The following is a 14085-nucleotide window of genomic DNA, read 5'->3' on the forward strand; positions in this document are numbered from 1 at the left end:
AGTTTCTTTCAAAATAAAAGCCCTCATAAAACGAGTCACTGGTTTTCCTAAAGAGTAAACTATTTAACGATAACTTAATTTCTATGCATAATTTCTAGAGGTGGTTAAATTGGAAGGTTAAATTTTGTTAAATGAATAGATGTAAGAAAAAAATAAACAACAAGCAGAAGTTACAAATTTGAAAGTAAAATATAGGACGCGCGTATGACTAGTTTAAAGTAAGCCTTCCACACTTAAGTTAGTTGACATGAGTGTTACATGTCTACGTAGACACTATAATAACAATATTTGGTTAGGCCTGTGACTGTGAAACTGCGGTTCAAGTAACTTTGTATGACCTTTTCGAGACAGCAAGAGAAAATATTTTCTGTTCATGGGGTGTTCAAGGATTGTAAACATAAGGATGAGGAAATTTGTTTTGTTTTCATTTGTTCCAAATGGACAGATATGGGCACCAACACCACCGGGCTGCACTTTTTTTTTATATGTGGCTAAAGTAATTGGGCAAACAAACAAGAAATTAAATGTAAATTTTTACATGATAGCAAATGATTTGCTGTCAGTGACCACCAGCTGCTGGGTTAATTCCCTGGTTTTCCCTGTATGATATTTTTAGACCCCCCTTCTCCTTAATGCTAGAAAACTGTTTAACCCACCATGACATTACAAAACGTGGATATCGGTGACTTGTCACCTTAAAAAATGTCCCCTTAAAAAATGTCTCTACGTATGAGCCGTTGATATTGGAACTACGTTGTATCTGCATCAGCACATTCATAATACAATGACTTATATTACAGCTGGGACCGAGCCTTTCTGTTAAACAATACACACCTTCTGAAAAATCAGATTTGATAATTCCGCTGCCCTAGGGTATAAACATTTGCATTATATATCTTTAGGTTCTTTACTTCAAACATTCCCAGTGGCAGGTTCTGACAGGTTCTCAGCTTTCATGATATGGCATGCCAATCGGTGTATCAGAGGATTCTGAGACCATTGAATGTAATGATTTTTGCAGTGGATGCATGGAATCCAATATATGCATACAAATATATATATATATATATATATATATATATATATATATATATATATATATATATATATATGTATTTGTATGCATAGGCAAAAGTATACAGTATATAAATATACAGTATCTCACAGAAGTAAGTACACCCCTCACATTTTTGCATTTTATTGTATCTTTTATGTGACAACACTGAAGAAATAACACTGTGCTACATTGTAAAGTAGTGAGTGTAAAGCTTGAATAACAGTGTAAATTTGCTGTTCCCTCAAAATAAGTCAACACACAGCCATTAATGTCTAAACTGCTGGCCACAAAAGTGAGTAGACACCTAAGTGAAAAACTCCAAATTGGGCCCAAAGTGTCAAAATTTTGTGTGGCCACCGTTATTTTCCAGCACTGCCTTAACCCTCTTGGGTATGAAGTTCACCAGAGCATCACAGGTTGCCACTGAAGTCCTCTTCCACTCCCCCATGCTGACATCGCAGAGCTGGTGGAAGTTAGAGACCTTGTGCACCTCCACCTTCAATTTTAGGATGCCCCACAGATGCTCAAAAGAGTTTAGGTCTGGAGACATGCTTAGCCAGTCCATTAATTTTACCCTCAGCTTCTTTAGCAAGGCAGTGGTCGTCTTGGATTTGTGTTTGGGGTCGTTATCACGTTGGAATTCTGCCCTGTGGTCCAGTCTCTGAAGGGAGGGGATCATGCTCTGCTTCAGTATGTCGCAGTAAATGTTGGAATTCATTGTTCCCTCAATTAAGTCTAGACATAGTTTTTTTAATTAAACATAGTTTAATTAAAAAAGATCTGCGTATTCAAAGAGACACAGCCACATATTAACAGCCATATGCTTTCATTTCATACATTCCTCATTAGATCACTTCATATGCAAATTGAACTCTGTGGGGTACATTTTCCTCTTACCATGACAACCTTGGTATTGGGGTTGGTTACATTGATGACCCTCCTTGTATTTAACATCAGTCCACGAAGTCTGTGATTTAATAGATTTAAGAATTTTAAATATGAACTAAATTACTTAATTGACTTATTCGAATTGTCTTGTATGACAAAGTACAAGTTAAAATGTTACTCAGCAAAAATTGGTTGAAAAATGTAGTGAAGTTTTGTCAAGAACAGGATGATTAAGAGTAATTCTGTTTAAAGACAGGGAAGTATGATTTACCAAATATATTATCCTCAATTATAGCAACTGTTGACAGATCCTAGTGCACAATGGTACAAAACTCCTACAACTCCCCACCAGGGGGCATAATTTTTTTACTGTAAACATTCAAGCTGTCTGAGTTGTGGATTGTGTAATTAATTTTGAGGTATTCCTCATGTAGGCATAGTGATGTATTTGGGTATGGTCTGTGTAGCTGGCAGTAAGGGCCTGTAATCTTTTGGATTTGTCACAGCTGTTGCTGTCATTTTATGTTCAGCTAGCTACTTCATATTCCTTTGTTTTCTTGGAGTAATCCATGATAAAGTTTTACTTTAAATATTTATCTTTTTCGTTGTGCTACTTTTTTTTGCTACTTTAGACAATACAGACTTGTTGATTGTTTTGTTAATAGCTGAAAAAGCACAATACACAAAGAAAACGGGTTACTTAATTAATATAAATACATTAAAAAAAATGTAAAATCTTCCTTATTCTTAGATATATATAGTAAATCTAATTAGCTCTAATTATTCAGAAAGGAAAGTCTATTTCAATATTGTCTACCATTAAATTATACCTGTTATGCATAAAATGATGGGAATTCCAAAAAAGAAATACAAAAAATAGTTTGAATCAAATTACAAAATAAATAACTGACACCAGTATCCTTTATATGGATTGCAAGGATTAATGGTGAATGATTTTCTGATTTTCCTTCATTTAATCAAGAATCTGTTATTTTGAGGGTAAATGACAGTCCTTAATTTATAAATGGCACCAATATATTTCAAATTCTTGTTGGAATATTTAGATTTTAGAGTTGTAGAAGCCCTACCTAGAAAAATAATACACACAAACTTCCTATAATTGTATAAAAGTACTACAATGATAGGCCCTCTCACTCAGTTTCATTAAGCACTTTATCCTGTTTAGAGTCACGTAGAATCCAGAGCCTGTCAGAGAATATGAGGCAGGAATACACCCTGGTTGGAATGCCAGTCCATTACAGAGTGCCATGCACACACATTCACAAACTCTTTCACACCTAGAAGCAAATTATCAGACAAACCACCACTCTGCTTGCTTTTGGATGGTGTTTAGAAGCTGGACAATGGACAGGAAACATGACACAAGGAGAACATCGGACCATGGAAGCTTGAAAAATATAAAGTAATAATTTGCAGGAGTGTTTTCTTTTAAAAAAAAAAGAAATTAGCACAGTTATGTGCACTTCCATTTTACATTGATGTGAATTTGAGTGTATGGCTTCATTATTTTTGTTTTTAATACAACTGATTGGCATGAGCTGGTTAAGAGAAACAGAGTAAAATGTCTAATCAATATATGTCTGTACAGAGTAAAATGATGCTTTTATTTTCTTGTGAATTTTCTGTATATTACAATACATCTTTTGCAAATGCAGGACGTGATGCTTGTGGATTCTTCTGAAGATCCCTGTTACTAAACACAGTGAAAACATTGTTAACTAACAATTGAAAATCCATGAGGTGTAAGGAGCAAAGTGAGCTGGAATTATTTTAATAGGAGGAAGTTCATGTGATAATCATGTCCTATATGAATGTGAAACCTTAGCTAATGGAAGAAACATATTTACTTTTAAAGGTGTAGGATAAGCTTTTGCAGATTTCTCGTCCGTCCGTCCGTCCGTCCGTCAACATTATCCAGAGTGACTTCCATTTTTTTCTAATTTATACAAAGTGATTAGTTGAGGGTTAATGGCCTTGTTTAAGGGCCCAGTAGGCTGGAATTTGAATGCTCCTTTCCCCCCTTCTCTCTCGCTCTAGCTCTCTCTCGCTCGCTCTCTCTCTCTCTCTCTCTCTCTCGCTCTCTCTGTGAGATACACACAAAGTACACAAAGTACAGGCCTGGGGATTAATATGGCCTTAAGGGAAAAATCCAAATAGGGACATGCTTTCAACTTCTTTTATATGGATGAAGTGTTTACTGACTGCGTTTTAGAAAACTTAGGGGACCCTAGGAAAAGATATATTAATAACTTCAGCAGTCCAGCCCACTGCATTCTTCACATATGAGTCACACTGTAAAGCAGTCAGTGTGGAGGAATGGGTGGTTCGATCCTGTTTCTCATTTGTGTATATTTCCATGAAGGTGTGCTGGAGTGGAGGGGGAGTGATGATATTTTCCTTTAGAAACATCTGCCATGTATGCAGTGTTAACAGAACAGAAGTAAAAAGCTGTGTGAAAGAGAAAAAGTAAAAAAAGGGAGGTTAGGGCTGCAGTCACTCTTGAAAATGGAAAAAGGTGGTATGGGATTTTGGCACAGATAACTATGACTCACTGTTTGTTGGGTTTGTAACTATGAAAACAACTGCACAACATGTAAGGAAGGGAATACCCATTTATGTGCAGGTTCATTTTCATTTTATTCTAATACATTTTGCCACATTAAAAATGAAAAGATGCCTATTCTTAAAATTATTTAACAGTTTAAATATACTGTATTAACTGTGGTCTCTTCCATTAACAATTTCTGTATACATCACAGCAAATTCTTGTTCTTTAAGATTCATGTTAAGATTGTGCCAGTACTGATGCTTAAAAAGTCTTTTAAAGTTATGATGTTACTGGATTTATTTTATTAAATATAAAATTAAAATATTAGTGCTGTGTCTACAGATCTTTAGACAAGCGTTTTTTCTTTCTTTTTCAAAACCCTTTAATAAACAGCCAAAAAATAAAGATGATTGAAAAAAAAAATAACTTGAAAAGGTGTACAGAGTGATCCAATATAGCTGACTAAAATAAACAGTATAAAAGAAAACGTACATTAATAGAAAAGGGCAGATCAGAATGAAAGGTCAAAAATCAGCACGATTTATTTGGTTTTATAATAATGATATCCATTATAAAGCAATCAGAAAAGTGTTGTACAGTAGACAACATAATATTATTTAAAATGCATGGCAATAATAAGACATTTACCAGAAATATGCATAGTATGCAATGATTTAAGCAAATGTTTTTTAATACTGTATTTAAAACTCCTGAAATTCTTTACCATTACACCCCTGGGTAACTGCTGTATGTATATTACAGATACCCAGTTTCTCTTTTAAAATGGATGTTGGCTTAATTAACCTAGACTTTGATTTCATTTATATTTTAAAGCTAATGGTGTACTAGTATCTAGCAACAGAGACAAAGACACAGACAGTGGGTAAAGATGTACAGTAGCTGTGATTCAAGGATGATAGCCATGCAGACCCCTAGTCAGTTTTTTTCCCTCAATGTATATTGCCATTCACAGATTAAGGTTTGCCAGTCTCCCCAGAGAGCTCAATGTTTGTTCTCAAGCGTTTACTTATCAGGAAGATCTTCCGTTATCATTAAGTTAGGAGGATCTGAGGGCATGAGGCCCTGCATAATTATTGGCACCCTAGAGCGCGTGTGTGTGTATGTATATATATATGTGTGTGTGTGTGTGTGTGTGTACCCCCCCCCCCCTACATACACACTGTGTATGTGCAGGGTGGGGAAAAAACACTAGACAACTATACATTGTCCCTCTATATTAACACTAGTTCAAAAAATATTGCCAGAAATTCTGTCATGGCTTGAATAACAAAAATCTTGTAATGTCCAGAAAGGTTGGATACACTTGTAAATATGTGCAGAGGCTTTTTAATATTTTAAGTTTGGGCATATACACTTCCCCTCAATGTAGCATCACATATACCCATACAATCATGGTCATGTATGCTCCCATACTAACAATGATCAGGGTTATTCATTTAGATTTCCTTATGATACTTTTTGCATTATGAAGCCTTTTTGTGAGTGAGCTCTTTCTGACGTATGTCTTGGAGTGAAATCTGGGTGCATACAATTTGTAATTTTTTTTAACAGATCAAAGATGAAATATTTTTGTGAATGGGATTTTAACATTGTTGTATAGAATGTTTTGATACATTTGTTTTTTGCTCATTTTTATGGCTGCCAATAATTATGTTAAATATGCATTCTGACAGGAAAATCTCATAGACACCATTGCCTGCTTGTATTGTCTAGGCATCAGATCCTTTCTGTCTGCGTTTAGAAGGAGGCACCAGGCGAGCAGGTAATTCAGGCGGCAGACCATGCCCTTCAAGTTTCACCTCAATCAAGTGGCTAGCCAGGGCAAATTCCTCATCATCCAGCATGCCATCACGATCCACATCTGACAACTTCCATATGCGACCCAGCACAGAGTTGGGCAGCCGTGTACTCACCATCCAGTCTTTGGCTTTAGTGCCACTCAGCTTTCCCTCATTGGGTGCAAGGTTGTAAAAGATCTCATCATACTTGGGCTTATCCTTAGTCACAATCCAGTCTTCTTCTACCTCTCCATCCTCACCTTCATGCTCACCTTTCTCACCAAAGGGATCACCCTCCACAAATGGTCCTGCTCGGGTCCCTAAGAAAGCCCCACCTTGGACTCCAAGTTGACCTTCTGCTTCCAGCTCCTCCTGCCTGAGAAGAGGCATCAGCTTGGCAATGTCAGTGGACAGCAGCTCATCCAACAAAGCCATCATGTTGGGTTTCAGGGACTTAAACTTGGTAAAGTCATGAACTCCAAGTAGTTCCTAAAAATTCCCCCAAAAAAGAAAGAAATTAAATTGTTTTATGCACCTTAAAGAAACAAGTTGTACAAACTATTATATTAATTTTATTATATTAATTAATTAATATAGATTAATTAATAGTCAGGTTATTTACTATACCAATTATAATGATGTTATTTGCAGTATTAAAATTGGATTCAATACTCCATTAACAATTGTAGCTCCTGCTTTCAGGATGTTGAAAAAAAAGATTTTCTGCGCAGAGGTAACCCTCTACTTCATGGTATGATATAGGGATTCCCCAAAGATGCAAAGTGAACTGTCTTCACCTATTGTGTTAGATATGATATGTGAATATTTTATTGTATCATTTTAACCTAAAAACTTTTTTGCAGTTTAATAATCAAAATCAATATCAGTATCATTAGTAAGTAAAGCAAATACAATATATAAAAGTAGTGTTTAACAACATGGGAGAAGCTTTTGAAAGTTGTTTAGTTTACAGATTAAGTATAGTAAAAGTAGTATAAATTAATGATACATATAAAACCAATCTATACATTTCTGAACTTTATTCAAAGATCCTTTAGAAAACACAATTCCCCCACACAACCTCACAAGTGCTGATTAAAGTTGAAGAAAAAAAAAACCCTGACAAAGCAGACTCTTTGAAAGGTGCACTAGCTGTTTAAGCTTGCACAAACCTGCATCTTGGCACAGTCAGGAAAATCCCCAGGGGAAATGTGATGCTGCAACTGGATCTTAGAGAAGATGACTGGCAGCTGGGAAATCAAATTCTTTTTCTTGTTGTCCTTCCTGAAGACAGCAGGCATCTCCTGCTTCAGGTAACTGATTATGTGAGCATGAACCTGTAAAGTAAGCAGATATTAAATATGTATTAAAGATAGTTACAGTAGATAGATAGTTATCCCCGTTGACATTTTAACTTGACTGATTTACTATACCACACACAGATAAAAACAATATATATGAATGATACTGAAGTGCAAAAATAACTTTAAGGCATGGAAGGAGGCAAGGACATTAATTTTTATAACATTGTCCAATCATCCATTATGTGGCAGCAGTGCAATGCTTATGTCACATTTGTGACCGTGATTTTTGAACTTGTAATCTGCAAGTTGTAATAATGTTATTGAACATTTTGGCACTGTCAGCATGCAAACCAAATAAATAAATAAATTCATATGGATGCCTCTGCAAATAATGGATTTCATTTACTTTGTCAGGGCATATAAAGCTCATAAAATATCACATCCAGTAAAAAAAACATCAAGAATCTTGATGATAAGAGATCAGAAGAGAATGGATGGTGATAGTTAAAGATGAAAGGTAAAACACTCCCTGATCTCTTTCTAGTCTTCATCTGTCTGATTCCTGTTTTTGGCTGAAGTGGAACCCAAAGTGGTCTTTTGCACTGAGGAGCCCATCCTCAGTGGTTCTGACTCTCTCATTAACAAGGCAACTGCCACTCTATGGATATTTTTGTTTTTGGTTAAATCAGGTTCAAGTCTGGGCTCTGGCTGGGCCACGCAAGGAAATTTACAGAGTTGTCCAGTAGCAACTCCTTTGTTATCTTGCCTGTGTGCTTAAGGTCTTTGCCCTTGGAATATGAACCTTTATCCCAGTCTAGAGCAGGTTTTCATCAAGGATGTCTCTGTACATTCATCTTTTCCTCAATATCTGTTTCATTAGACCAGAGAATTTTGTTTCTCATGGTCTGAGAGTCCAGACGGGCCATCATGTGTCTTTACTGAGGACTGGCTTCTGTCTGGCCACTCTAGCATACAGGCCTTATTGGTGGAGTGCTGCAGAGATAGTTGTTCTTCTCGAAGGTTCTCCTTTCTTCACAGAGAAATGCTGGATCTCTGTCAGAGTAGCCCTCCTGACTAAGGGCCTTCTCCACCGATTGCTCAGTATGGCCAGGCGGCCCATTCCAGGAAGAGTTCTGGTGGTTCCAAACTTGATGGAGGCCACTGTGCTCATTGGGACCCTTAATGCTACAGACATTTTTCTGTACACTTTCCAAGATCTGTGCCTCAATTATTATTTTTTTTTTTAAAGATTTCAAACAAACTTCTTTCACATTGTCATGGGGTATTGCTTGGAGAATTTTGAGTAAAATAATGAATTTAATCCATTTTGGAATAAGGCCGTAACAACAAAATTGGAAAAAGTGAAACACTGAATACTTTTTGGAGGCACTGTACTATTGTAACTGAAGCATTTATTTATGCAGTGTATTACAAATAGCAGAATACACTAAAGGAAATTATACAGAGAAAGTTTATTTCACAGCAGGATTTTAGTGAAATTTATTTTACTAAAACTTTGCTTGGACCATGAGAAATTGAACATAGTGCACATGCATATTGCTCTGCACCAACAACGATTCATCAAGCAAAGTCACTGAGACTATTTTTCTTATGTCTGATGTGAACATTATCGAAATCTTTATCTGTACGGTTTTATGCATTGCTCTGCTGACACAGGATTGTTGGATAATGTGTAAATGAACAGTGTCCCTGTGACTAATGAGTATATACTGTGTGGTATACACAAATATATTACATGTTCTGGACCTAAATCTGGATTTCTTTTAAGCCAAATATCAATGAAATATTTTGTTTTGATTGACTAAGATGCTAAAAGAATGTGCTAAAAACTATGCTAAAAGAAAGGTCTGAAATATCAGCCTAATAGTAACAAAACTGTTATTAGCAAATACATAACAGCTCACCCTAACTAGACGGGCCCTCTTGACCAGATCATTGAGCTTGCGAAGGGCTGCGTTTCGTGGCAGGTTCTGAATATCAGCAAAAAGATCTTCCTCTTCCAATTCAAATAAATTTCGGTTGTCTGGGACCATGAGAGGTTCAGACCAGAATGAGCCAATATATACTCTCAGCACTTCTGGGGTTCCGAACACTTTCCCCAGGGACCACATAAGAGCACCATATACCCTCATTAGCTGCTGTGTCCCAACCATATCAGCCTTGTTAAGCACCACACGCAGTTTGTCCTCATTGCCCTTCAAAGCACTTATGGCCTCTGAAAACTCGTCAGAAATCTCCAGCTTATGGGCATCGAAAAGGAGAATAATTCGGTCCACTCGTTCAGCAAACCAACGCAAGACAGCTGGAAAGTCATAGCCTAGAGAGAAAAGGACAGACCAACTACAGTGATTTTTTTTCTCTAACATCTAGCAACTCATTGTGTAATCTAATTTGCGGTTTTAAACCAAAACTCTATTACTTTATTTAGTAGAATACAAGTATTAGCTATTTGTTAGTTATCCTCTATCTTTCTGCAGCCCATCTATCATTCCTACATACTATTGCATTCCTTGTTTCACTCTCCCTGACTGTCACACCCAGTGTTTCACTCTCCCACTCAGTGTGTCAGATGTGATACAGTTGGGTTTCAACAGAACATGTTTGAGGTAAACCAGGCATATATTAAGCTCTTATATTTTCTGTGATATGGCTAATGGCTAGGACCCTACATAAACTTTGCAATATAAAAATGGGTAGAAAATACACAAAGCAATATGAAATGCATTAGCAGAAATTTTGTTACAGCATATGATCCTGGTTCAATCTAGTTTCACCATAGGAAAAATAAGAGGAGTTCACAAATCTCCTCACAGCAACAGTCTGTAGTTCTGTACTACAGCAGTATTTTTGACAGAGGATTAGCATGGTGCAGGGTGATGCAAATGGGTGCAGTTATTTGAGGGTGGAAACTCTTCCTGTTCCCTGCACAACTGGCACCTCACCTTTAGTGTTGGCCTCACCTCGGCTCACTCTCTGCTTAGCTCCCGACAGGATGCCAGGGGTGTCAATGATACTGATGCTCTCCAGAACCTGGTTGGGCATCTGTGCACACTGGAATCTAGCAATACATTGTCATTTATTCAACAATGGATTATGAAGTGAGAAATCAAGCATCAAATGTTTCATGACAAGTTGCTGCATGCTATTACCTGACAGGTTATTTTCTAACCTTTGCAGTTCTGTGTTTTTCCTTACATTACTTAAACTGCATACAATTTACCTATTCTACAAACACAGTGATGAACAATAAAAGCTGAAGTCAGAGCAGTTGTTCTCTTGAGGATATTGGAATGAGTCAGAGCTATGTAGAATTTTCCAGTCAACTTGTAACATGTCTGTGTGAGGTGATCTATCATATACTCTCTTCTGCACCCCTCCCTGGCCAGGCCATTGTGTAGAAGTGGTGCTCTGAAAGTAGAGCAGCTTCCTGAAGGAAAATGATCAGAGCTGCCAGAATCAAACAATGTGGCCCACTAATGATCGGATGCTTAGAACAACATAGCAACTTCCTCCTGTAAATGGATTTATCAAGCCAATTCTCCAGGCAGGATATTTAAGAAGTGGTATTCTCAAACATGCTAAAAGCACATGGAAATCAGTAAACCACTGATCTGAGGTGATTAATATCATAATTGATAATAATTAATAGGACAGAAATCTCAGAAACTACTATGTTTGAAGAGAACATTAATTCAAGTCTCCTTTATGTCAAACTTATTTTTGACTTGATATTTGTACAAACTCGATATTTCAAGTCAATGATATAGATACAGATCAGAGGCTGTCTTTAGCAAGTAGGAGAATCAAATGACTGGTTTATACAGACTTAAATATTTCTGTTTAATTTGAAATGCTCTTTATAGTCACTGACACCTATAAACCCTCTAAAGGGTCATGCATAGTGGCTCCTAATGCTCCTTTCATAATTATCTTTTGAGATATCTCACTTTCTATGCTTCTACCAATAAGGCAAGTCAGTCCTCCATTAGAAATTTGGCACAGGCACTTGAAATTCCATAAAGCAATAATTCTTTTCTCATAACTCTTTCTCCCTACTCTACCTATCTCTTGAAGGAGGAATTATATGTATGACACATTCTCCCTTGCTTTTCCACTCTTATGCACGGCTTCCCATATTTAAGAAACAGCACGTATGGTTGTGCACAACTATTCATTAACCTGTTCAGAAAAGAATTTCCAAAAGGGTTGAGTTTGCGGAAGGGCTTGTTGGGGTCCACTATAAGTGCATTTCCAGGGATTATTCCTTCCATGTCATTATGCATGATGGCAGTAAAGCAGTCTGTAGTAGGCTCTGGACCCACACGGCTTCCAGGAACCTCTTGTTCCAGAAGGTATCTGTAAAAATAGAGCAACAGATTTCTCTTTACACCAGGCAACTTTCTATTTAATTTAAAAAAGCAAACGCATCCTTGACATGTTTTTTTTCTCTCTTTTCATAACATGAACAATTAATATTCTTACTTGATGAAAGTAGTCTTTCCTGTGGAGTACTGACCAACCACGAGCACCATGGGTTTGTTGTCAAAGTCAGCATCCTCCAGACTTGGGGAGTGAAAGTCATGGAAACCATAATACTCCTCAATAGGAAGAAGCTTCTTACGATACAGTGACTTCAGCCCCTCTGTGACTGTCCTGATTACTTCGGGGGCCTTCTTGACGTTTTTCCGCCCCCAGCGAGACATAATTTATAGATATTTAAAGTGATTTTGCTTCACCGATTTATTTTATGGTTCTGTTTTGTACTTTGAGTATTTATGTTTCCTTTGGCTTTACAGGCTATTCTCCTTTTTCCTGTCTTTACACAAGGTGGTATTGTAGGCCTGCCTCCTAAATTTAGCAAAAAAAAAAAGAAGATTAAGTTAATAATGTTGACTGTTGCAAATTGTGGTCTAGGAATTAAAAATTTTACTTCCTAACTTTAATGGTAAGACATCATCCAATTTTCATATCTTTGGACAACATTAACAAATAGTCAACTATTTGCAAAAGAATAATTACTTATTAAATGCATTTCTGTTCTTGTGCAATATAGTGAGATGGAGATTTTATTTAGAAAATGGGCTATTCTTCAATAATAAAGACTTGTTTTTCTTGTGAAGATTGTATATTCCCTTTACTCCAGTAAGAAAGTAGAGTGCATGGCCTGTGCCTGGAAAATGTTGGCACTCACTCTGGAAACACTTTTACACGCACACACACCCCTTCATCCACATATTTCGCTCATTTATGGATATTGAAAAGTAGTAATTCGTAGTAACTAATTCAGTGACTAAAAACCAGCTATAATGTTCACATTTGAGGCGTATTGTTCCATTTTTGAAAAAAGAAAGAAAAAAGCACCACGGTTGTGTAACCGTGCTGTAGTTGTTAAAACAAATCCTAACACATTAATGGAGTTGTTCATCCATGGACCGCTGTATTTTCCTCCCTATTATCCAAAGCCATTTTTAGACTACATGCACTCTTGGGCAGAAACACTTGCTTTGAGAGTTTGTCATACTCATTTTGGCTTAAGAAAACAAAACAACTGATCCGAGAATTCAGGAATTCTCTTTTTCTAGAAGGAACAAAGCCACATTGAAACGCCAAAGCTCAGATGAAAATGCACCAAGTTCAATAGCTTGCTTTAGAATAATTTCCAGGTATATCCGTGTAAAAAGAGGCAAGCTTTTGATCTAAAACTTCTAAGAAGTCTAAACATTTGTGCTGTTAGTGGGAAATTCCTCGTTGCAGTCATCTTGATGGAAGCATTGATGTGCATTTCACAGTCTTAAATACCAGTGTAAATTCAGAGGGCGTATTTAAGAAGCATAAAGGGCAACATTGTCTTGCCTATTCAGACAGAACAGCTTACTGATTCCTAATTATTTCTAACTGTATGCTTCCATTGATTACTAGATTTGTGAAACATCTCATGACTATATTAACTGCAGTTGTGTTGCATAAGAAAAAAACAATTTAATGTAAATTTGTACTACTGAAATTTACTTAAAAAAATATAACAGTACTTATTACAAGAGAAAAAGATATATAGAGAAAAATGAGAGAGACATAAAAATAAACAGTGTTGAAAAGTCTTACCTATTAAGTCGCTGAAAGCAAAAATATAAAAGCCCAAAAAGGCGGGTTCACTTGCTGATAACTTCACACCAAAAAGTTTTTTCATATAAGGAAATAGTTTAGGAAAACAACTGCCTCAAGATTAAACAAATAAGCTTTTGAATCAGCTCTTGATGTCCTCACTATGCATGCAGCACTGAAATGTCTTGGTTAGGTCTCCTCCCCTCCCCTTTTCTCCCCTCGTTTTCAGCCAAAAGAAAATCCCACCACTTCACACTCCGAAGCTCAAGCTGGCCTCCTTGTTTAAGGGTTGAGGTTAGAGGTGGGTGGGAACAGATAGGAGAGTGTAAACACTAATTTCCATCA

At 36.7% G+C, this 14085-nt stretch overlaps 1 protein-coding gene across 2 annotated transcripts; it reads right to left on the bottom strand.

Annotated features, from left to right (window-relative positions):
- Positions 1-5031: 5031 nt before the first annotated feature.
- ehd2b (EH-domain containing 2b) lies at positions 5032-13963 on the bottom strand. Of its 2 annotated transcripts, none has more exons than XM_027174707.2 (7): positions 13741-13963; positions 12121-12486; positions 11818-11994; positions 10581-10696; positions 9543-9955; positions 7486-7650; positions 5032-6802 (listed from the first exon to the last, which is right to left on the bottom strand). In XM_027174707.2, exons 2-7 carry the CDS (start codon positions 12339-12341, stop codon positions 6245-6247), a joined length of 1650 nt encoding a protein of 549 aa, XP_027030508.1. In that variant the 5' UTR covers positions 12342-12486; positions 13741-13963; the 3' UTR covers positions 5032-6244. The 2 variants fall into 2 exon arrangements, with proteins under 2 accessions (XP_027030508.1, XP_027030509.1); XM_027174708.2 differs by having other exon boundaries at positions 10599-10696; positions 13741-13961.
- Between the last annotated feature and the right edge of the window lie 122 nt (positions 13964-14085).

The sequence above is a fragment of the Tachysurus fulvidraco genome, chromosome 13 (assembly GCF_022655615.1).
Source record: "Tachysurus fulvidraco isolate hzauxx_2018 chromosome 13, HZAU_PFXX_2.0, whole genome shotgun sequence".
NCBI classification, from domain to species: domain Eukaryota; kingdom Metazoa; phylum Chordata; class Actinopteri; order Siluriformes; family Bagridae; genus Tachysurus; species Tachysurus fulvidraco.